General features: G+C 48.3%; 1 protein-coding gene across 4 annotated transcripts in view; it reads left to right on the top strand.

The window, feature by feature from the left end:
* Positions 1-5,804: 5,804 nt before the first annotated feature.
* The window catches only part of VAT1 (vesicle amine transport 1), a 42,576-nt gene continuing 23,157 nt past the window's right edge, over positions 5,805-25,223 (top strand). For all 4 annotated transcript variants that reach the window (XR_014503977.1, XR_014503978.1, XR_014503979.1 and 1 more), the window contains exon 1: positions 5,805-6,587. Coding sequence is in view for 1 of the 4 variants with exons in the window: in XM_083407760.1 (XP_083263886.1) it covers positions 5,820-6,587 (768 nt within the window). In the remaining 3 variants the exon portion in view is untranslated. The remainder of the gene's footprint in view (positions 6,588-25,223) is intronic.

Below are 25,223 nucleotides of genomic sequence, written 5' to 3'. Positions count from 1 at the left end.
TTCGCCATCCCAGCACATCCACAGGAGCCCTGCCCAGTTGCTATGCCAACCCTGATGGTCCTAGACTGAAGACCATCAAGGTCACAAAGAACTTGCATATGGGAGTGGATTCAGCATAGGACTGGAACAAAGGACAATGATCAGATCTTCCCTCAGGGGGCAGGAAACTGCAAACTCCCCTCTGTCACCTGGAAAGTACTCATGGGGAGGGGGAAAGGGGGAACCAGCCAGGTGACAGGACACTCAGGTTACCACCACAACTCCTCCCTCAACCCCTCCTTTCTGTAATGTATGCATGATGTTTCTGGGGGTGGGCTTGACCTAGAGGATGGGAATTTCAAAAGTTTTTATAAGGTCTTGCACACCATTTTTCTGGGTCCCTCCTCTCTCCTGCAAGTGAGGGGAGCGCCCTGTTGCAACAGTTCAATAAAGGCCAAGCCTACAGGCTGCTGTTTTGCTCCAAGTTATCCTGGTTGGTGTCTTTGTTTTTGTCCAAGGGAGCCCTCGGATTTTTCCGGTAACAGTCTGGGAGCACAAGAAATAAACTGCCTTGGATATTGGGTTCGCCTCCCCTGCACCCATTCAGTTTGCTGCCTGTGAACCTTAGAAAATGCAGGTACTGTTTACTAATAATGAACGCGAGAAAGAGAGAGAGAGAGAGAGATTTGTTTTGTTTCTAGTGACCCTGGACAGCATCCAACTGCCGTCATAAGGTCTGGTCACATGATGGTTCCCCGGGAAACAGAATATGCTTGGGGGGGGGGGGTTCACAGGCATCAGGTGGCCAGCCAGGGACGACAGCCCTGCAAACATCAACTCTTGAGGCCCCGGCCTGATCCAGCTCCTAATTCCCTGAGGATTGTGCCCTTGTGTTTTGCAAGCCTGCTTTGATCAGCGCAGATGTCTCCATCTGCAGCCTGGGGGAGGTATTTAGTAAATGAACCCACAAACTCTGCAAAGCTCCACATGGCTGCAGCACAGGAGGTTTGCAAACAAATCTCTCTGTGAGCCTGCGACGTCCCTCTGTTTCAGCAGAGCTGCCTGAGCAAAAGCCAACTTGGCGCGTTTGAGGAATGATGGTGGAAAGGTGCCGTCTCCTCACGCTCCTGCAACCCACAGGATTTGAAAAGCAGTTTTATAATATAGCAGGATAGCGCTTAACCTGAGACAGGAGGATGGACAGCTTGTGGCAGTGGGTAGAATTAACCAGGATGCCGAGAATGGAAGACCTGGAGTGGACTAGGGAGAATCTTACCCTGAATCTGTTTCATTTATTCCATGCATGCCCAGCCTTTATTTCCCTTACTGACAGCGCTCAAGCACCAAGCGCAGAGGTGAGGAAACCCTTGACTTAGGCCCTGAAACCCAGAGAGAGGCAAAACTGAGTGATGAGCCCATTACCATGAAGGGAACACGGAGGCCAAACCGTAGCTCAGGCTTCGGAATGTTCACTTTAGTTTATTTTCACCGCATTTATACGGGGTGCGCAGATCTTATAAGATTTCGGCGAGGTTTCTGCTCATCGGAATTAGCATTTGAACAAGCCAAGCGGCATTCTCTTCAATAAGCTGCTTTGCCTTTCTTAGAGCAGAGGGAGATTTCCAATATAAAAATTGTTGGAAATGTACGGAGAAGGAGGGGAATTTCCTCCATATGTGGTGGACGCGTACTAGGGTGAAAACGTATTGGGACATAATTTACAAAGACTTAAAAAAGATCTTTAAATATAATTTCTGTAAAAAACCAGAGTTATTTTTGCTAAGTCTAATTGGAGATGAATTTTTTTTTTAAAAAAAGATGTGAATCTTTTTATGTATGCCACAACGGCCGCAAGGATACTTCTGGCTCAGAAATGGAAATCACAGGAGATTCCAAAAGTGGAAGAATGGCGGAAAGATGGTGGAATATGTAGAGTTAGCAAAGCTGACGGGGAAGATCCGGAATCAGCGTGATAAACTGTTTCAAAAGGACTGGAGCAAATTTATATTATATATGAAAGAATATTGTAAACACCTGGAAACGTTTGTAGCTTTGAGTTGAAATGTTTTGTAATGACAATATAAAGGAACTGATTTACATTTAACAAGGGAAAATATAAAAATAAGAGAGAAAGTAAAAAAGTGGTTATGGAAATGCTATAACCAGAAATTAAAGTAAATATATATGGAAGTCAGGGGCGGGGGGAGGTTGATGCTCTGGTAAGAGCGAGGTTTGAGTTTATTGATGGATATTGTGATTACAAAAATTGAAAATGTAATAAAAATTATTTTAAAAAAAATGATAAAAAAAGAGCAGAGGGAGATTTCAGGCTGAGAGGTGAAGAGGTGCGGACCTAACTGCTAGTGTCGCGCAGTTCCTGCTGGCGTTTCCTATGTCAACAGAGTTGCAGGATAGTGGCATAAACGCTGCTTGGGACACTGAGTGTCCACAGTGTCGATCCACAGAAGATCCCGCAGATAGGGAACAGTTCCTGCAACAGTTCCATCTTGTGTGTGATTTACATGCCTCAGTGTTTCACTGTTACAAGGCCGGCCCTACTTTGAGACATCAGGGCAACCAGACCTACACACAGTTCCAAACGTGGTTCCACCCAGTGGCGTAGCGTGGGTTGTCAGCACCCGGGGCAAGGCAAGTAATTTGCCTCCCCCCCCCGCTGCACTGTCCCTCCCCCAGATAGTCCCTCGCTCTCTCTCCGCACCGCACCGCACGCCTGGCACCCTCCCCTCCACAGTGGGCGGCGACCCGGCAGCTCGGATTGGATTCGCACAGCCAGCACTGCAGTGAGAGAGAGTGAGTGAGCCAGGTAGGGGCAGAGAGCTGCGAGTGCGAGCGCGCCCCCCCCCCAGATGTTGCGCCCGGTGCGGCCGGCACCCCCCACGCTACGCCACTGCTCCCACCACAGCTTTATACAAGGATCCCATGGCCCTGGCAGTTTCTATGGAATCGTGGAATTGTCGAGATGGAAGGGACCCCGAGGGTCATCCAGTCCAGCCCACTGCAAATGCAGGAATCTCAACTAAAGCATCCCTGACAGATGACCACCCACAGTAAAGGTAAAGGGACCCCTGACCGTTAGGTCCAGTCGCGGGCGACTCTGGGGTTGCGGCGCTCATCTCGCTTTATTGGCCGACAGAGCTGGCATACAGCTTCCGGGTCATGTGGCCAACATGACTAAGCCACTTCTGGCGAGCCAGAGCAGCGCACAGAAACGCTGTTTACCTTCCCGCCGGAGTGGTACCTATTTATCTACTTGCACTTGGACGTGCTTTCGAACTGCTAGGTTGGCAGGAGCAGGGACCGAGCAACGGGAGCTCACCCCATCGCGGGGATTCAAACCGCTGACCTTCTGATCTAGGTACCTGACCTAGGCTCAGTGGTTTAGACCACAGTGCCCCTGGTGTCCCCTGACCACCCACAACCTCCACTTAAAAACATCCCAGGAATGAGTCCACCACCTCCCGTTCCAATGTTATTACTGTCCAAAGTTTCATTTCCTAATAATCATGGCAAGGAATTTGCCCTTTTCACAACAGCTGCACATTATGTCAGCATCTCAACTGAGCTCAAGATCTCTGTCCTGATTAGTCACTGCCAGTTCAGACTCATCATACTATATAGAAAGTTTTTTTAAAAAATGCAGCTAAAATGGCTCTTCAACTGCTTTGGGCTACAGCTATCATCGCCTCTGATGGTTGGCCACGCTGACGGTATCTAGGATATCTGCCACAGGTCTTCATCTCTGGTTTGCATTTCTTTGCAATGGACCACATTTGCCATTTTCTTGCTGCTTTTTGTTTGGAGAGATCCTTTCGGAGCTCTTTGCAATCTACTTGGGTTTTCACCACAAATAATTCAGGCCCCATCTGCGCAATGCATTTTAAGCAGTATCATGTTGTTGTTGTTTAGTCGTTCAGTCGTGTCCGACTCTTCGTGACCCCCTGGACCAGAGCACGCCAGGCACTCCTGTCTTCCACTGCCTCCCGCAGTTTGGTCAGACTCATGTTTGTAGCTTTGAGAACACTGTCCAACCATCTCGTCCTCTGTCGTCCCCTTCTCCTTGTGCCCTCCATCTTTCCCAGCATCAGGGTCTTTTCCAGGGAGTCTTCTCTTCTCATGAGGTGGCCAAAGTATTGGAGCCTCAGCTTCAGGATCTGTCCTTCCAGTGAGCACTCAGGGCTGATTTCCTTAAGAATGGATGCGTTTGATCTTCTTGCAGTCCATGGGACTCTCAAGAGTCTCCTCCAGCACCATAATTCAAAAGCGTCAATTCTTCGGCGATCAGCCTTCTTTATGGTCCAGCTCTCACTTCCATACATCACTACTGGGAAAACCATAAGCAGTATCATACCACTGTTAAAAGAGGGATGTGGGTGGCGCTGTGGGTTAAACCACAGAGCCTAGGACTTGCCGATCAGGTCAGCGGTTCGAATCCCTGCAACGGGGTGAGCTCCTGTTGCTCGGTCCCTTCTCCTGCCAACCTAGCAGTTTGAAAGCACGTCAAAGTGCAGGTAGATAAATAGGTACCGCTCCGGCGGGAAGGTAAACGGCGTTTCCGTGCGCTGCTCTGGTTCGCCAGAAGCGGCTTAGTCATGCTGGCCACATGACCCGGAAGCTGTACGCCGGCTCCCTCGGCCAATAAAGCGAGATGAGCGCCGCAACTCCAGAGTGGGCCACGACTGTACCTAATGGTCAGGGGTCCCTTTACCTTACCACTGTTAAAAAGTCACGGCTTCTTCCCAATGAATCCTGGGAAATGTAGTTTGGGAAGGGTGCTGAGAGTTCCTGGGAAGGCCCCTATTCCCGTCACAGAGCTACAGTGTCCAGAGTTCCTTGGGAAAAGGGACTGACTGTTAAACCACCCCAAGACCTGTCGCTCTGTGTGTGGAATTGGGGGGTCTCCTAATAATGATCAGCACCCTTGATGGACTACAATTCCCAGGGTTCTTTGAGGGACGCCACAACTGTTTAAAGTGGTATACTGCTTTAAGGTATAGCGCAGATGGAGCTCAATTTAGCGCAAACCTAGGACACCTCAGTGCTAACCCATAAATCAGGATAATTTATGAATCCTTTTTAAATCACCAGACTATTTAAACTACTGAACATTCGGCCACACAAAGTAACTATACAACCATTAGAAGACACCTGAAGGCAGCCCTGTACAGGGAAGTTTTTAATGTTTTATTATGTTTTTGTAAGCTGCCCTGAGTGACAACCCAGTCAGATGAGCTAGGTTATGATGAGGATGAGGATGAATGGGAGGGATGGAATGAGGGGTTTTTTTTTGGGGGGGGGGGTTGACAGAATAGTGGTCCACTCCCTAGTGAGTCATGGGATTCAAACTGGACTCACTGATCAATTTTTGGGTCCAATCCAAGTATAAAAAGCAGGTTGAACAGCACAACTCTAGGTGCAAGTTACAAGAATTTGGGGCGGGGGGGGGGAGAGAGAAAGGATCAAATTAGTAGAATTAGGTGTGATCAGAACAGAAGGCCAATCTATGCAAGGAAGACAAATTATGACCAGCACAATAGATTGAGAGGAATGTGACTATAGTTTACACGTTGATAAGGGGATTTAGAAAAATAGAAATAGCGTAATAGGGTGCTAAGCATAGAAGGGGGCTAAGACAGACGCGAAACGGAAGAGCATTTAGGATTAAGACCATTTGAACTCAGGGAGGCTTACTCGCAAGGAGACCAGGTGGTTGCATGGTAATTCTACGTATATGCTCACATCGGAGCAAGGCCCTTTCAGTGCAGCAAGGCTTACTCCTAGGTAAACGCGCATCAGCACGCACTTACTTGGGAGTAAACGCCATGGGAGGAGAAGCTGGCTGCATTTTGCGTCAGAAAGGCACACCCAGCCTCCTCCTTCCAGTCTCCGCCTCGCTTCCTGGAAGCCAAGCCGAGTGGGCGTCCAGGAGTGACGGAAGGAGGGAGGGAGGCAGTCCCCGGCTCCGCTCCGTGCTTCGCGCTCCGGGTTTTCCTTCCCGCCGCCGCCGCTCCGCGCTCGCTTCCAGCTCCGGCTCTTGCGCGCCGCCTCCCCTCTCCAGCTGTTTTACGCATCTGGCCAGCCGCGCCCTCCTCGCCTTCTCTCTCTCGCCCTCGCAGCAGCAGCAGCAGCATCTGCGCGCCCGACGGCTCTCTGCCAGCTCCGAAGCTGCCATGTCCGGGGAAGAAGCAGCCGGGGGCGACGCGGGCGCCCCGCAAAGCGCCACCGCGACGCCACCCGAGCAGCAGCAAGAAGCCACTCCGGCAGCGCAGCCCGCCGAGGAGGGCAAGGCTGCGGGGGCCCCGTCGGAGGCGGCTGCTGCCGCTGCTCCCGGGCGCCAGTACCGGGCGCTGGTGCTGGGCGGCTTCGGCGGCTACGAGAAAGTGAAGGTGCAGACGCGGCAGCTGCCCGCCGCCGAGCCCAGCCCGGCCGCGGGCCAAGTCAGCGTCGAGGTGCGGGCCTGCGGGCTCAACTTCGCGGATCTGCTGGCCCGACAGGGAGTGTACGACAGGCTGCCGCCGCTGCCCTTCAGCCCGGGCATGGAGGCGGCCGGCACCGTCTTGGCCGTGGGCGAGGGCGTCTCCAGCCCCAAGGTGGGTGTCGCGGGGGGGGGGCGTCTCCGGTTCGACGGCGGCTGGGCGCCGACTCGGCTTCCTTTCCCCCGCAGTGCAGGGAACGGTGGGCGTGGCGGGGCAGGGGGAGCGGAGGAGCAGCAGCCCCCCCATCTGGATGCGTGGACGGGGGGGGGGGGTACGTGGGCGCGCAGCCCCAGTGGCGTAGTGCGGGGTGCAGGGGGGGCCGGCCGCACCGGGCGCAACATCTGGGGGTTAGGGTTAGGGGGCGCAAATTACTTGCCTTGCCCCGGGTGCTGACAACCCACGCTACGCCACTACGCAGCCTCCCTCACCCGTGGGGAACCCGAAGGTTCGAGGGTGGCGCTGGAGAAGGTGCCTAACCTTAGAGAGCAAACGGGAGGGGCTGGAAGGAGAAAGGAACGTGGCGAGGCGAAGGATCCTCCCCTCCAAGGGGTGTGGGGGGGGTGGGGGGGTCGAGAGATGGGCGCGATCCCCCCCCCCCGCCCCAGGGGTTCTACCTGTCTGGAAAGTGGGCGTGGAGCTGAGACAATGGAAGGGTGGGGTGGGGGTGCGTGGGAGGGGACGCCCCCTCTCCACCTTCAGCTGAAATGGGCGCACCAGGGGGAAGGGACTCAGGAGCCCCCCACCCCCACGAGAGGGTGTGATGCGGGACCCACCCATAAGGGGACAGTTTGGGGAGGTGCGGGCAGGAAGACTGCCTGGGGCAGTCTTGGCTGGCTTGGGGAGACGACCGAAATGCTTTCGGTTTTTTTTGGGGGGGGCATGATCACGCCTCCCTCCCGCTTATGCAAGAGGCACGGGGCTTTGTTCCTGATCTCATGCTTTGCCTCGGGCTTGTGGGGTGGGGTCATCATTCCTTCGCATCTGCCCTAGATGTCCGGAAATGCAATGTGGAAATGACGCGGCCCCACCTTCTCCCCACAGCCTTGGGATTTGGGGGTGGCGCAGCAAGCGGCAGAGGGTGGTCCCAGCTGCTGTGCTGCACTCTGCACATGCCTGGAGCACAGCATACGCTCAGCAGGTTGGGAAGGAGGCTGGAGTTTGTCACATTCTTCGGAGGGGGACAACCGCACCCTGGTGACTGGGGTTATGGACCCCCACACACCCCCTGTGTGTTGTCCTGGGAGCTGCAGAGTTTCTTTGGGTGGCTGCTGTTTACAATCCCTTCCTTCTCCAGGGTCTCCACAGAGGCTTCTTCCAAGAGATTAAGTATTTATTTATTTTCTAAATAACAGTCGCTGCCACCACCCTGCACCTGAGGGGTTAATTTATCCCACCCTGTCACCTCAGTTTTCCCCACAGCCACTATTTTGGCAGTAAGCTTTGTAACACTAATAAGGCTCATTCGAGAAATATAGCAATACAGTGGTACCTCGGGTTACATACGCTTCAGGTTACATACGCTTCAAGTTACAGACTCCACTAACCCAGAAATAGTACCTTGGGTTAAGACCTTTGCTTCAGGATGAGAACAGAAATCGCACGCAACAGCGGCAGGAGGCCCCATTAGCTAAAGTGCTGCTTCAGGTTAAGAACAGTTTCAGGTTAAGAACGGACCTCCGGAACGAATTAAGTACGTAACCAGAGGTACCACTGTACCTCTTTTCTGTGTGTTCATATGGCACACAGTTATAAGGTGCGGTGTGTATTTTAAGTGTACCGGTTATCTCAACCAGTTCATTAATCACGTGACTTAAAAGCAGGCTTGAGGCTGTGAGTGCAACAGAGAAAATAAAGCAAATCTTAACTCATATGGGTTTTTTTGGGGGGGGGGCATGTAGGAGGGCAGAGGCCTTATCCGCAACTTCTGCTTCACCTCAAAGGCATTCCCGGAGACTTGAGGGAGAATTCAGGGTGAACCCTGTTAATACTTTAAAAGAACCCTGGAGCTATGAAAAGGGGCCCTATGCACATTTTTAAATTAATTTTTGTTCCTATCCTGCTTCCGTGCCACCGCCACCCCCGACCTCAAGGTGGCGTAAGTGGTTCTCGCCCCCCCCCCATCCCATTCAATCCTCACCACAACCTTGGGAGGTCCCAGGATTACCCAATGAGTTTTGTGGGTCTGTGGGGATTAGAACCCAGGTCTCCCAGGTCCTAGGCCAACACGCTAACCACTGCACCACACAGGCATACATCTGGATGGACCTATGTGGAGTTCTGCACCCTAGGGAAGATTATAAGTGGCCCAGGTTCTCCCACTGCATGGAGGAGACCGTTCTCCACCTTGCCGAGCATCCGTTGTTGTGGGGCGTGGCCTCTGGTTGTGACTTCACTCTCCCTCCCCCTTGTCATGGCTGTTGATATGGACATCCCTTTGGTGTGCGGTGAGCAGTGGCTTACCTGCAAATTCCGTTAGCTTCTGTAGCCAGACTCTCCGAGGGCGTGGGCGTAATCATAAAAACATAGCCATTTCAAATATTTTCTGGTATCGATTGCTTTCAAGCTAGAGGCAAAGCACGTTGCAGCTTCCTTCAAGGTTTATTTTTGCAAGGATCAGGCAGGCTCGCTTTTTTTTGCACGCCGTTGCTTGAGAAGAATAGGACTCCTTTGCAAATTCAGAGAGATTGCTTTTAATGGCTGGATTGCCATGGATTTCCTGAATAAACTTGATGTGCAACCGTTTTCATCATTGCCACTTGATAAGTGGTAATTAAGACTCGGGTGTCTTCAGTCTGGTTCTTCAAATTAGCTAATCTTGCGATGAAAAGCCATGCTGGTTTCTGCTTCCTGTCTTGAAAAGTACAGGGTTTGGTCCCTGGGTTTTCACTACAAAAAGCCAGTTCTGAACCTGTTTTACTAGCTGTGTTCCAATAGAACCCCAGAAATAAGACCTTCGGTATTCTGTTGTTCTTTGAAGAGGCTAAGAAGAGGTCAGGTGGGAAGGGCCATAGCGCATAAGGTTGGGATGCAGAAGATTTCTGGTTCAATCCCTGCCATCTCCAGGTCAGGCCAGGCAAGAGCTCTGCCTGGAGAGAGTTCTTGCCAGTCACTTTAGCGGCAATACTGAGCGACAGCCTCTGCAGACATCCTTTTTATGCTGCGTTCATAATGATTTGCCCTCGTGATGGTTATACACGATCCCACTCTCGATACTGTCTTCACCTGCGAAGGATTTGCGGTAGACATCTCTAGTTTTTTCATTTCCTGAAATGTGGTATCTTTTCATGCCGCAAGTGTGCGTCCCACAGGCATTGTGCTGTAGTGCAAAGCAATAATGCAATAACACATTGTGGGACAAATAATAAAGTGGGAATAATGAAGTGGATGTGTATAACTCCGCCACTGTTGCATGAATGACATTATGCAGAATACACCTGCAAAACAAACACAACAACCTAGAATATGGGCCAAGGGTCTAACTTTGGCATGAGGTATCTTCCCACGCAAGATGACCAACTCAGCACCACAATTCCAGAGGCAGTGGTGAATTCAGCATGGGATATGAGATTTCCATCCTTCTGGTTCAGCAAGACCTGCATATATATATATATATAGATTTGTAAAGTATAATTCCTATAGCATTGGATATATGCCTCGAAAACCTCCAGTTTTGCAACCAGAGCTTTCCGGAGTCAGTTCCATGCAAGCCTTCGTAAATTTGGCCCTATGTTCTGGTTTTATTCCGGTTGAAGAACTATGGCATACTCTGACCTGGAATTTGAATAGAACTATGGCATACCCACAAGGGACGCGGGTGGCGCTGTGGGTTAAACCACAGAGCCTAGGACTTGCCGATCAGAAGGTTGGCGGTTCGAATCCCCATGACGGGGTGAGCTCCCGTTCGGTCCCAGCTCCTGCCAACCTAGCAGTTCAAAAGCACATCAGAGTGCAAGTAGATAAATAGGTACCGCTCTGGCAGGAAGGTAAACGGCGTTTCCATGCGCTGCTCTGGTTCTCCAGAAGTGGCTTAGTCATGCTGGCCACATGACCTGGAAGCTGTACGCCGGCTCCCTCGGCCAATAAAGCGAGATGAGCGCTGCAACCCCAGAGTCGGCCACGACTGGACCTAATGGTCAGGGGTCCCTTTACCCTTTACCATTATGGCATACTCTGGCCTGAAATTTGAATAGTTGCAATAATATATAGAAGTCCTAGCCCATGGATTTCTAGGCAGGCTTTGTCCTTACTGAAAGGCCCCAAAGGTTCAAAATAAATTGGACCAGAACATTGAAACACCAGTTGGACCAGTTAAGGCGGCCAGCCTACTTGAAAGTCACCTTGGCAACCACGTTCATTGGCTGGGCGCCTATCTTGCAAGCAGAAAGTTGGCTGGTTACTTCAAACTGATTATGGGTAATTCAGCCACCAACCTGCTTCCTTTTTGGCCCTCTGTGAGCCACCGCCCCTCAAGCTCCTTTGTTTGGTCAACTATGTCTTTAGAGGCAGCCCTAGAAACCATCTTTGGAGGAGACCAGGTGATCTAGCTACCTGGCGACAGTTCCACAGGCTGCATCTTTGGACTAGAAGAAGTGGCCAATGAGCTTGGGGGAGGGGTGTATGGAGAGAATGTCCTGCAGTCTCATTGTGCTGTGCCTCCTTCCCGGCCTGATCCAGCTAGCTTCTCTTCTGACCAGTGATGATTCATAGAGTGGCTTATGGGATTGCTGAGTTAATGGGGAAGAACTGTACCCCACGGGCAGAGCGGAAGGTCCCTGGGACAACCCCCAGGATACCCAGGTGGGTACTGGAGTGAATGGGTGTTAGGGGAAGGGTAATCATACCCCTTGGAGTAGATTGTCCGCCTTTGGTCCCTGTTATGTACTGAAGTTCTCTCCCTGGGCCAGCAGGGGGATACTGTAGATAGTTTTCACTCAGGTCCACATATTCAAATACAGAATTGAAAGTGACGTTCAGTGATTGGATAGTTACAGAAAGTTGTTACTGTTGCGTTGTAGTGGAGCTCTATATAAGCAGGCTGGCTGAACCCTTCAGTTCAGTTCTGTTCTGGGACTGTGAATAAAGAAGAGCTGTTTGAAGAATTGCTGTGTCGTCTGATATGTTCACCCACAACTTAACAGTCCTCATCCTGCACTTGGCTCCCAACTGTGGCTCTTAGAAGCTGTCAGCATGTGACAGCGGCCACACCCTGGCAATGGCTTCAAAGGTTTCAAGCCCTGGGTGAGTTAGGGAGTTCCCCTGCATGCGAAGACAGGCTCTGGAGGATTGAACGGCCGAGACCAATTGTGGGTCCAATGGTCAAGAAGGAGGTTTCTGCACCTGCCGTAGAGGGAAGTGAGGGGCAGCTGGGGCTCATTAACCTGTGAAGGTAGCCCATCTCTGAGAAGGAAAATCGATACAGTGGTACCTTGGTTTATGAACTTAATCCGTTCCGGAAGTCCGTTCTTAAACCAAGGCATGCTTTCCCATAGCAGCGGGGGGCTCAATTTACAAATGGAACAGACTCAACAGGAAATGAAACTTGTTCTTCTTCCAAGGCAAAGTTCACAAACCAAAACACCTACTTCCGGGTTTGCAGCGTTCTTAATCCAGGTTGTTCATAAACTAAGCTGTTCTTAAATCAAGGTACCACTGTATACTGCCGGGTCAAAAAACTCTGGTGCCGCTCAGTTCAAGCCGTGTTCTGTGTGCATTGTGTCACTCGTGGAAGAGGTAGCAAATTAGGGGAAAAGTTTTGCTCAAGTACCCGAGGCTTCCAGAAGGGCTTTGAGTCTATCAGTTTTTCAGGGGGGGGGGTTCCCCAACTGCCCCCCACCCTGTGTCCAATTTCTGATGGGAGTTACGCTTGTTGCCAGATACTCAGGAAGCAACGCACAGTTTGTCAGTCTACTGCACCTGTCTGCTCCTGTAATGGGATGCAGATTCGATGTTCCAGCTGCCTAATAAGGCTTAGTGGGGGTGTTGTGGTTTTGTGTGTGTGTTTGCCAGAGATGGGCTGTTATGGGCACTGGGGAATCTTGCCGCCACCGTTCCCACAAGAGACAACAGCTGGCTTTTTTGCTATCTAAATGGGCCTCGTGCTGGGAAAAGGCAGACAGGCAGCAGCTCCTAGACAACGTCCCCTGGTGTTCTCTAATTATTTCTGCCTCTTTACCTGTGAGTTGGGTGCGAGGGGAATAGAGCATCTCCATTATCCTTAAGGAGGAGGGGAAGATTCGGGGGGGGGGGTGTTGGGCACAGCTGTCTCTGCCCTCCCTGTTCCTTGCAAGACTTCTAAACCTTCAACTGCAAGTCTTTAAAAAAAAAGAGTAAAAAAAGAAATAATTTTCAGCGTTAGTAGAATTAAAATATATACAGTGGTACCTTGGGTTAAGTACTTAATTCGTTCCAGAGGTCTGTACTTAACCTGAAACTGTTCTTAACCTGAAGCACCACTTTAGCTAGTGGGGCCTCCTGTTGCTGCCGCACCGCCAGAGCGTGATTTCTGTTCTCATCCTGAAGCAAAGTTCTTAACCCGAGGTACTGTTTCTGGGTTAGCAGAGTGTGTAACCTGAAGCGTATGTAACCCGAGGTACCACTGTAATACAAACTTTGCAGCACCAGCCCTTTTTCTTACAAGTAAGCAGCTGTAACAGAGAAGGAAATGCCAAAGGGCTGATTGCCACTAGCTGCTGATTCTGTAGGTTCACCCTATCTGTATTCAAATACAGTCATAAAACAGGAAGAATAAAATTGCGAGATAATGAAATAATCCTCCTAGGCCTTTACTGATCTCTGAGCCAGCTCATGCAGCCTCAAACCCTTACAAAGCAGAAAACAAATAAGGCACTCTAAGCAGTCATAGTTCACCCTTCCAGGGCTTGCGTGGCCTCGCCTGATTCAGATGTTCCAGAGAAATAGTCCTGTGCTGGTAAAATGTTGCCCCCAAATCTCTTAAGAGGTTGCTCCCGATGGGGAGGCACCTGATATCACAACTACCAGGGGGCTGGGAGATCATCACTCAGTGCTGTTCTCTGAAATTGATCCTGGAAGATAGGACTGGAACCAGTGCCTTCAATGCCCAACTCATAGAACTGGTTCATGGGAGGCCATCATCAATGGTATCAAAAGCCACTGAGAGATCAGGTAAAAGCCACAGGGTCACACTCCCCTTGACTCCCCTCTCAGGGCGGCCAAGGTCGGATTCAGTCCCATATCCTTGCCTGAACCCTAATTGGAATAAGTCAAGATAATAGGCTTCATCCAAGCGTATGTGCAACTGTTGCTGTTGTAGGCCCTGGCATTTTGCTTTTGGTGCACACCCTCAGGAGACAGGACATGTTCATCTGTCGCTTTCAGAATGGTCGAGAGTAAGTGTGGACCGCCAGGTTGGATTACCTGAGAACCTTGCGTAATCAAGGAAAGATTGACGGTTTCCTTTCCCCTTGAGTTAGAGGCCTCGCCATGTTTTTATGTGTGTTCTTTCTTTACATTGCCTGTAGTTTCAGCCTCTGTTTCAGACTACAGGTAGGTAGCCGTGTTGGTCTGTCGTAGTCGAAACAAAACAAAATAAATAAAATTAAATTTTTTAAAAAATCCTTCCAGTTGTACCTTAGAGACCAACTAAGTTAGTTCTTGGTGTGAGCTTTCGTGTGCATGCACACTTTTTCAGATACACTGAAACAGAAGTCACCAGACATTTATATATAGTGAAAGGGTGGGGAGGGGTATTACTCAGAAGGGTGGTGGGAATGGGTGATTGGCTGAGAGGTGTGGGAAACCTGTTGACGACTGTTAACGACTGCAATTGGTCTTACAGGAAAAAGCAAGGGGTGAGAGGCCTAAAAATAGCTTTATCATGTATAATGAGATAAGAATCCAATGTCTCTGTTCAGACCAGGTCTCTCCATGGTTCTCAGTTTGGTGTTGTTGTTTAGTCATTTAGTCGTGTCCGACTCTTCGTGACCCCATGGACCAGAGCACGCCAGGCACTTCTGTCCTCCACTGCCTCCCGCAGTTTGATCAAACTCATGCTGGTAGCTTCAAGAACACCATCCAACCATCTCATCCTCTGTCGTCCCCTTCTCCTTGTGCCCTCCATCTTTCCCAACATCAGGGTCTTTTCCAGGGAGTCTTCTCTTCTCATGAGGTAGCCAAAGTATTGGAGCCTCATCTTCACGATCTGTCCTTCCAGTGAGCACTCAGGGCTGATTTCATTAAGAATGGATAAGTTTGATCTTCTTGCAGTCCATGGGACCCTCAAGAGTCTCCTCCAGCACCATAATTCAAAAGCATCAAAGTTTGGTAATAAGTTTGGTAATAATTACTAAGTTTGGTAATAAGTTGCAATTCAGCAACTTCCCTTTCCAATCTATTTCTGAAATTCTTTTGTAATATGACATCTACTGTGAGATCTTGCGATGCCAGGAATCACAAGACAGAGAAACCATTAGGAGAACACTTCAATCTCCCAGGACATTCTATACAAGATTAATAAAAGAAAGAAAGAAAAAGAAATGGTATGGGAGCTAAAATAAGGTTACCAAATTTGTTTCAATGAATCCGGGGGGACACTTCAAATTTGATGGATTTTGTATGGGGATCGATTTGTAAATCCGGGGACTGTCCCCGGGAAACAGACGTCTGGTAAAACCAATGGCAAAAAACCCCACAAGCAACAAAAGCTTAAAAACACATGGATACAAATAAAGTCTGGATCTTGTAAATCCTGCCCCTCTCAAAGAGGCCAGGCTGATGAGTTGGTTCTTGGACAATAGCCCTGTAACTGATACCTGTCAACTTGGGGATGGCTCCGTCTGTGGTCATGAAGTGCATCCAGTCTGTGTTGATTTTGGCACTGCTCTGTGGATGAGGAATGTAACATCCATCACAATGGCTTGTTGTCCTTTGGGATTCTCATCATGCACCTATCTTATGCTGCTCCTCCCCAAATATCTTGTTTATTCGAGCACTGATCTTCCTTCCTGGCTGCAGCAAGAGAAATCCCTTTATAGCATTTGGCAGCTGCTAGCCATCTCTCCCACCCCCACCCCAAAACCCACCCGCTTCCCTTGGCTATTTTAAATTACACAATACACAATACACTAATACACAAGGCAGGGATGCGGGTGGTGTATTAAACCACAGAGTCTAGGACTTGCTGATCAGAAGGTCGGCGGTTTGAATCCCTGCGACGGTTGCTCGGTCCCTGCTCCTGCCAACCTAGCAGTTCGAAAGCATGTCAAAGTGCAAGTAGATAAATAGGTACCGCTCTGGTGGGAAGGTAAACGGCGTTTCCGTGCGCTGCTCTGGTTCGCCAGAAGTGGCTTAGTCATGCTGGCCACATGACCCGAAAGCTGTACGCCGGCTCCCTCGGCCAGTAAAGCGAGATGAGTGCCGCAACCCCAGAGTCGGTCACGACTGGACCTAATGGTCAGGGGTCCCTTTACCTTTAATACACAAGGCGATAGCTGGACCTGAGGAAGAGCAGGGAATTAGGTCAATGCATTCCAGTTAATGTCAGAAGAAGTGCGTGCTACGTATTACATTTCAATAATAATAATTATAATAATAAATAATAACTTATTATTCATACCCCGCCCATCTGGCTGAGTTTCCCCAGCCACTCTGGGCGGCTCCCAATTGAGTGTTAAAAACAATACAGCATTAAATAAAATAAGCATAAATTAAATTAAATTAAGCACAAAGCCATGAGGTAATACTTGATATCCTCCTTTGGGGCGGCCATTTTTGTTTTTCTGCTTTTTATTAGAGACGCAGCTTTGGCAGACGCCGTCCTTGAATTCTCCTAGAAAGAACTTTCACTCAGAAAAGCCGCCGTGCTTTCTTACGTGAAGCCCGTCTTCCTGATTTCTGACTTTGGTTATTGGAAAACTGTAGAGATGAGGTCATTGTCACCAAGAGAAACTTGGCTGAGCGGGTCCAGGGCCCTGGCTGAGGCAGGCGTTCCTTCTAATGTAAAAGGAGAGGGTGCCCTGGAGGCCTTTGCAGTGGGCCTTATGATTTGCGCTGAGATGCTCCTGCTAGGTTGGAAGCTAGCCCAAGCAGTCCGTCATTGAACCACGACTGGTCTAATGACTCCATGGCTCCATTGGAGGCACGTTCAGGCATCCTGCTTGCATGTAGAATTTCAGTGGTGTCCAAACTTTTTTCAAAGAGGGCCAGATTTGATGAAGTGAAGGGCCGACCCAAGTTTTTGAGCTTTTTTTAGGGTTGGAGTTGTTGAGCTTCTTTTAGGATTGAAGTTGTTAAGGTTTTCTTTAGGATTTTACCCCAGGAAATAAACTGCCACAGGGGCTGGATTCAACTGACTGGCGGGCCGGATTAGGCCCCTGAAACGGACTTTGGACATGACTGATGTAGATCCTACAATAAGCTCAGCCCTGCCTCACTATTCCCTTTGAGTAGTTGGAGATTGAAGTCTGAATTGGGCAATCTCTTCTGTATTTCTGGCATGAGACAGAACCCTGCAAAACTGGGAGCGGCCATAGTTTAGTGGTAGAGGATTTACAGAAGGTTCGAGATAGAGCAGCTGGGAATGTCCTCTGCGTGAAACCCCGGAGAGCCATCAGTGTTTCCCAATCTTGGGTCTCCAGCTGTTGTTGGACTACAACTCCCATCATCCCTTGCTAGCCATGGTCAAGGATTGTGGGAACTGTAGTCCGAAAACAACTGGAGACCCAGGATTGGGAAACACTGGACTAGACAGTAGTGAGCTTGATGGACTGGTGGTCTGATTCTGCCTGCGGCAGCTTCCTGCGTCCCTTAATTGGGATCCTAAATTGTGTGGAGAAGGGAAATTTTTTGCTTTTACCCTCCAAGTTCTGGAGGACCTCAGAGATAGTGATGTGGAGGGAGTGAATTATTCCTTTTCTTATTATTATTAAATTAGCATGCTGCCCTTCATACCTAGATCTCCAGGTGGTTCACAAAACCTAATAATACATCTAGGATTTGCGGGTGACCTTTGAGGCCTTTCCAAATTGTTTTCTTCAAAGTTGCCTCTTTGAAGCTACTTAAGCACTTGTTTGATGCTGAATATTAAATCCTTTTAACTGTTTTTCTTGGACCAGTATGAAAAAAAAGAGTTCAAGAGTACTACAATATATCCAAGAGTACTACAATATATCCAAAACAATGGGAGAAATTGGAAGGATCTCAAAAGAGAAGGCAGACAGGGACTGGAAGGTGTTTAAAAGATACTTGCAAAACTATATCGAAAAATCAGAACTCCTATTATAATAAACAAGTTTCGTTTCAAATATTGGAATACTAAATAAGATGGATAACAATGTGTAATAGAAAAAGAAATATGAAATTAGGTTAAAGGTGTGTGAAAGAAAGTAATAGAAGTGGAAAGAAATTGCAATTGAGTAGATTGGAAGTCTAACACAAAGGGTGAGGGGTGGTGGATGGTGATGGGAATTATCTGTGGGATTAAGTGTAGGTATGTTGTAGGTATGTAGGTATGTTGTATGAAATGTATGTTTGTATGTGTATTAATGTTGAATTATTTTAACAATAAAAAAAATATTTTTTTTAAAAAAAGACTTCATTAGGGTTCCCCCCCCCCCACAAAGTTTATACTCTTTCACGCTGGTAACTTGGAGGCAAAGTGGAACGTGTGTCTAGAGGTAGTTTTCAAAGGCAGCGTGTATTTTTAATCAGTAAATGGGGGCTGGGGAGGAAACCACACACAGTTATGGAAGTAGCTGCTGCAGCCTTCTGTGCGCAGTGATGCTCTGTGTGTGGCTGCTTCGGAAGTCACACTGTTCCTGCAAAGAGGCTGCTTGTGAGCGGCCCATTGCAGAGGCCAACGAGCTGCCGAAATGTCCACATCAGCTTTGTTGCAGCAGTTGAAAGCATGTGTTGTTTGCTGATGCTTCGTTGCCTATCAAAATCTGCAAGACAACCTTCCAGAACTGGCTGGGGCTGATGGGAGTTGTAGTTCTGGACTGTGCTGCTATAGGCTGCTATAAGGGAAGTTCATTATACGGTAGTACCTCCGCTTACGTAACCCTCTGGTTACGTAAACTTTGGGTTACATAGGCGGCAAACCCTGAAGTATTTTACCGGGTTTTGCCGCATGCGCAGAAGCCGTCCTCTGGTTGCGAAAGCCTCGGGATCCGGCCGGACCTCTGGAATGGATCCCGTCCGCAACTGGAAGAACCTCTGTACTCCTTTAGGAGTCAAGCAAAATGTTCCTATATAACCAGGCCTTTAGCTGAGTTGGGAGGGACGCGGGTGGCGCTGTGGGTAAAACCTCAGCGCCTAGGACTTGCCGATTGTCAGGTCGGCGGTTCGAATCCCCGCAGCGGGGTGCGCTCCCGCTGCTCGGTCCCAGCGCCTGCCAACCTAGCAGTTTGAAAGCACCCTCGGGTGCAAGTAGATAAATAGGGACCGCTTACTAGCGGGAAGGTAAACGGCGTTTCCGTGTGCTGCGCTGGCTTACCAGATGCAGCTTGTCACGCTGGCCACGTGACCCGGAAGTGTCTTCAGACAGCGCTGGCCCCCGGCCTTTTAAGCGAGATGGGCGCGCAACCCTAGAGTCGGACAGGACTGGCCCGTACGGGCAGGGGTACCTTTACCTTTACCTTTTTAGCTGAGTTACATGCAATGCCCTTTTAAAATGTGTTGCCAGGGGCGCGCGTGTTATTGGGTTGTTTTTTGGTTTATTATGTATTTTTATATTGTGATTTTATGTTGTAAAGTGCCAGAAAGCTGTCGGTATAGGGCAGTATACATTTTTTAATAATAATAATAATAATAGTAGTAGTAGTAGTAGTAGTTGTTATTGGAAGCCTAAACAAGCAGACGCGCTTTGTGCATTTTCTCCCAACACGGAAGTTGAATTTGGCCTCCCTTGGCCTTCGCATTCTTTAACTAGAAACATAACCAAGCAAACCCACCCAGAGTTGGCGTTGCAAACGCACTGTCTCTTTCTTGAACGCCTTAATAACCCCGGGGTGCCTTTCATCTTTCCTCCCTGAATGCGCAATGTGTGCTGCTTCGCATATTTCAAAAGGAGCGTGCAGACTGTGTCCCATCTGGCGGTAGTTTTACGAGGATTTTAATTATTGATTGTAAGGTGCTTGCGCGTGAGAAGCGACCATGTGTAAGAACACCCTGGCGCTTTCCTTAAAAAAAGAAGAAAAGCAGTTTTGGGGGAGCGGGGATGTAGAATGGAAATGCAGCATGGGTGTGTGTGCGTATGGACAACAACAACAACAACAACAACTTAAATAAGGGGGGGGGGGGAGACACCACTTGCATGTGGCTGCCTCTAATCTGTATTTCTTCCTTGAATTTAAGAAGGCAGCATGACCAGTGTTTTATGGAGGAACGGGTGTCTCTTTCGGATTACTCAAAGAAGTATTGCAGTGTGGTGAGCTGGGTTTGAGCTATGAGCAACGGAAGTAATTAGACTATAATGTTGTGATTGTGATTTAACAGATGGGAGAAACAACAACTCCGTGAAAAATGGGGGTGGGGGGGGAGTCGACAAAAATGAGAGAAAAGACAGAATTGTGTTTTGATTATGTTTAAAATGCTGAAACTTAATATAATATAATTGAAAAGAAAAAGAAAGGGGAAGCACAGGCTTCCTCAACCTCAGCCCTCCAGATGTTTTGAGACTACAATTCCCATCATCCCTGACCACTGGTCCTGCTAGCTAGGGATCATGGGAGTTGTAGGCCCAAAACATCTGGAGGGCCGGGGCTGAGGAAGCCTGGTTTACCACATGGGCAGTCAGTGTACACAGTAAGGGGCCTAGTTCAGTTGTGGCTGCATACTTTCATAGCTCTTGCATCCCTTTTTCCCACATCCCTGTTTCCCAATATCTGCTTCTCATGGGCATTATACGGCTTTGGGAACAGGGCAAAACCAGTATATTCAGCCTCGGCAGCCAAAGATTGGGTTGGTAACTTTCAACGAACATGTGTGATTCAGCTGCAAGGCTTGTTACAACCAGTCGTCTTCCAGAGTAGATAAAAACATTTGTCCTTGTGTAATATCACAAAAGAACTCATCCAGTGTTTGGGAAAAGCTTTCCAGCTTCTCCACCCACCTGCACACGGGGGCCTTGTATTTTTGCACTAAGGTCCTGGAATTAGGAATCTGAACGAACCATGCTAATTTTGTTAGCAGTATGTGAATGCGCTAAGGGGAGGGGGCTGGCTATTAGCTCTGCTCCGGCAGTGAAAGGTGAAGTTCTCTGTATTCTGAACCAGCCGCCGCATTTCAGCAACTAAATTGCACACCGGGATTAGATAACGCGCATTTGCATTTTTTAGCATTTGCATGCATCTTGTCTTCAGCAACTGTGGGAACACCCGGGAAGGCAGAAGGCAGATACAAAGAGTTTCATTACTAAAAGCCTGTGAGGAATAGGTCTCTTGTACCCAACAGTAATGTAGAATCACGGGAATTTTAGTGGCAAGAAATTGGAAAAATACTAAAACACCTAATACAGTGGTGCCTCGCAAGACGAAAAACTCGCAAGACGAAAGAGTTTTTTTGTTTTTTGAGTTGCTTCGCAAGACGAATTTCCCTATGGGCTTGCTTCGCAAGACGAAAACGTCTTGCGCCTTTTTCTTAGAACCGTCAATGCATTCCTATGGGAAACCGTCAATGCATTTCCTATGGGAAACCGTGCTTCGCAAGACGAAAAATTCACAAGACGAAAAAACTCGCAGAACGAATTAATTTCGTCTTGCAAGGCACCACTGTATAGCAAACTGGGAAACATGGTAGAATACTTGCAGCTAGCAGAGGTGACAGGAAGAGTTAGAGGCCAAACAAAACAAAAAGTCCACAAGGAATGGAGAATATTTAAAGAATAGTTGAAGAACCATGGTATAAAGAGTAATCTCCTGGCAGACTTAGACTTGTAGTATGTAAAGGTAATTGACAATTTACATAGAAATACAATAAAAAAATAGAAGAAATAAGTAACTGTGTGGTAAAAGTGTATTTAACAGATAACGTACAATGAGAATGTTTGGAAGTCTTTTTAAAACCTCAACTACTTTTTCTTCTTCTTTATTTTATTTTTTATTTTTTCATAAATTGTAGTGTCATGTTTATTGCAAGGTATACAAAGTATCTTTGCTTAAGTTGCTATCATTTTCTTTTTTGTTACAAACCAAAACAGAGAGTGTTGTATAAATGTATATTTTTGAAAAAATAAAATAAAAAGTACTATAGAATCATGGAAGAGTCTACTAGTCCAACTCCCTTGAGTGTGGGAATGTTTTGCCCAATGTACTCAGTGTGACGTCAGTGATTGCAACATGACCTGCCATTGCTTTACTCTTAGTCAGCTTTCACAAGAGGGCAACCCATTTGTATCTACTCAGAAGTTCTGCAACGAGACTTGCTCCTTACTAAACCAACATTAAGAGACTCCTGTGGCATTTTTAACAGGCACCCTCAAACTCGGCCCTCCAGCTGTTTTGGGACCACGATTCCCATCATCCCTGACCACCGGTCCTGTTAGTGAGGGGTGATGGGAATTGTAGTCTCAAACCAGCTGGAGGGCCGAGTTTGGGGATGCCTGGGTGAACACATTGATTGTGGCATAAGCTTTCCAGCAAGGCCGCCCCATCCATGAGGCGAGTTGAGGCGATCGCCTCAGGCAGCAGCATCCACCGGGGCAGCCGATCTTTGTGGGGCTACCTTTGAATATGACCCAGAAGCTACAACTAATCCAGAATGCAGCAGCTAAACTGATGACTGGGAGCGGCCGCCGAGACCATATAACACCGGTCTTGAAAGACCTACATTGGCTCCCAGTACGTTTCCGAGCACAATTCAGAGTGTTGGTGCTGACCTTTAAAGCCCTAAACAGCCTCGGTCCAGTATACCTGAAGGAGCGTCTCCACCCCCATTGTTCAGCCCGGACACTGAGGTCCAGCTCTGAGAGCCTTCTGGCGGTTCCCTCATTGCGAGAAGTGAGGTTACAGGGAACCAGGCAGAGGGCCTTCTCGGTAGTGGCACCCGCCCTGTGGAACGCCCTCCCACCAGATGTCAAAGAGAAAAACAGCTACCAGACTTTTGGAAGACATTTGAAGGCAGTCCTGTTTAGGGAAGCTTTTAATGTTTGAAGCACTATTGTATTTCAAACTTTTGTTGGAAGCCGCCCAGAGTGGCTGGGGAAACCCAGCCAGATGGGCGGGGTATAAATAAATTATTATTATTATTTCCTCATTTTGTTCCTGGTGTAGATCATCTCTCCCTGTTTCTTCCCTGGCGGGCGGGGTGGGTGCCATCTTGACATCCACCCCACGTTCCCAAATGTCTTGGGCCAGTTCTGCTTTCAAGGACCTCAGTCCACTTCTTCAGGCGCATGAAATGTCCCCCTCAGTTCCAGGCATGTAATATGGGCATGTGCTCCCGGTGATGGAAACGATGAGCGCAGAAGGAATGAAACGTAGGAGAGCACAGACTGCTTATTCATGGTGTGTTCAGATTGGATTTCTTTTTCATTTATATAGATTAATTCATTTGGTTTTTCAAATTGAAATTTCACAAAGATCTATCAAGCATAAATCATAGAAACAAGATTCCAAGGAATCTCCTGGACTTGGTGGGTCCTATTATTAATCATTTCCTCCCGCATCTTTTATGATGCTCCAAATCTTTTACATCTCCATTGTATCCAGAATTCAGCCTTGAACTACAAGCGATATTCTAATCCTTCTAACGATTTTAACTGTTTTCAATGCTCTTTTAGATAAGTCATAAATTTTCCCCATTCCTTATTAAAATGTTGGTCTTTCTGATTTCTGACTCTTCCGGTCATTTTAGCCATTTTGGCATAGTCCATCAACTTCTATCTGCCATGCTTCTCTGGTAGGAACTTTATCTTCTGCCCATCTCTGGGCCAGTAACATCGTGTATTCGTGGTCACATAAGGATTGGATTTCTTACTTGGTCAGAATCGTTTGCCCTGACTATGGCCCTCTGAGATTTGAGCGGCTCGTCTGTCCAAATTGGCATTGCGAGTTGAGTGTGTGTCTGGGGAACTTGCCTTCCAGTATATAGCTGTGGTTGCGATGCAGTTTGAACCTGGCCACCCCGAGATTGAACTGCCTCACTGCTCTGGGTTTGTCTTGTCCTGTGTTGCTGTGGAAACCAGCTCTGCTCCTTCTGCTCCTTTGGGCCAAGAAGCTTCATCTGTTTGGCTTTCCACACGCATGCAAAGTATTTATGACTGCTGCAGAGGGAGGTTCACGCCGAAGGTGAAGGATGCTGGGCCACAGTTATGCTCCTTTCCTGAGAGCGGAGCCAAATAAACACAGGATTTCCCCCTCTGCAAAGGAAATGGTTGTGTTTTCTTTCAGCAGGAGAGATACGGGGCCGGGGGAAATCTGGAAATGGCGCCAGAGAGTTGCATTGTTTCCATGGGCCCTCCGGGAGCCCAGTCGCCATAAAAGATAGTCTGGGTACAAGAAGCAATATTGTTAGTCGATTTAATGCAAACATTGCCGTGCTAGATCAAGCTTCTGAAAATTTGGGGGTTTTTTGCTGGAGGGAATAAATATACCAAGTCTGTATCATTTCTGGTGGAGCTGGGAACAGAACCATAGTTAGACCCAGCCTCTGAGACACTTGTGTCCCAAGTCTACCCTTCCATTGTTTCCATAATCTCCAGTCTTTTGCAGTCCACTTCACAGACCCCACCTCCATTGCATGTCTCTAAAATATAAATAAAATCTTGACAACACCGGCACATCAGCCCTGGACTATGCTTTATGGGTGTCCAACACTCTTGCCTCCCCGACCCCCCCAGCAAAAGGAGTGTAGCCATAGGTCACTTGTCAGTAACCTGACAGACGAACTAATGCCAGTGTCCTGGAAGAAGCAAAGATCACCAGTGTCAAAGCAATGATTCTTCAACATCAGCTTTGTTGGACTGGCCATGTTGTTCAGATGCCTGATGATCGTCTTCCAAAGCAACTACTCTATTCCGAACTTAAAAATGGAAAGTGTAATGCTGGTGGTCAACACAAGAGGTTTAAAGACTCTCTCAAGTCAAATCTAAAAAAATGTAGTATAAACACCAACAACTGGGAAACACTGGCCTGCGAGCGCTCCAGTTGGAGAACAGCCTTTGCCAAAGGTGTCATGGGCTTTGAAGACACTCAAACTCAGGACGTGTGGATCCAGAATTGGCCTCCATAGTCACTTACTGACTCACTGTTAAGACTGTATTAATGGAAGACAATCTTATTCAGCTACGAGTGATCACAGAAGAAGAAGAAGAAGAAGAAGAAGAAGAAGAGGAGGAGGAGGAGAAGGAGGAGGAGGAGGAGGAAGAAGAAGACGACGACGAAAGTGCCAGTGATGGGCTTTCTCTGCATTGGCATAAGCAGAGTAATTTTTAAATGTGTGCAAACTCACAAGTGTGGGCCTGGAATATGACCCGAGTGCGAAATGTTATGATCACCTGTCTGGACTTGAAAACAGAAGATAGCAATGGACGTATTGCTTCGCAAAAGGATGCTAAAAATGGCTGTGGTTGAGCAGTTGTGAGTTCGACGCAGCCTGCTCTGCTCTTTCTCATTCTTGCATTGCAGGGAGTTGGGCTTCATGACCCTTCCAGGTCTCTTCCAGCTCCATGAGTCTATAATTCTGTATATCTGAGCTGTTTTCTGTGGGGCAGCCTCCACCAGGGAAGGCCAGCATAGAAAAAAAGCTTTAAAAATGAACCAATAATTCCTGCCTTTT

This window comes from Podarcis tiliguerta, assembly GCF_965153285.1.
Source record: "Podarcis tiliguerta genome assembly, chromosome: 13".
Classification (NCBI taxonomy): Eukaryota; Metazoa; Chordata; class Lepidosauria; order Squamata; family Lacertidae; genus Podarcis; species Podarcis tiliguerta.
This window is presented reverse-complemented; position numbering and strand designations above follow the sequence as displayed.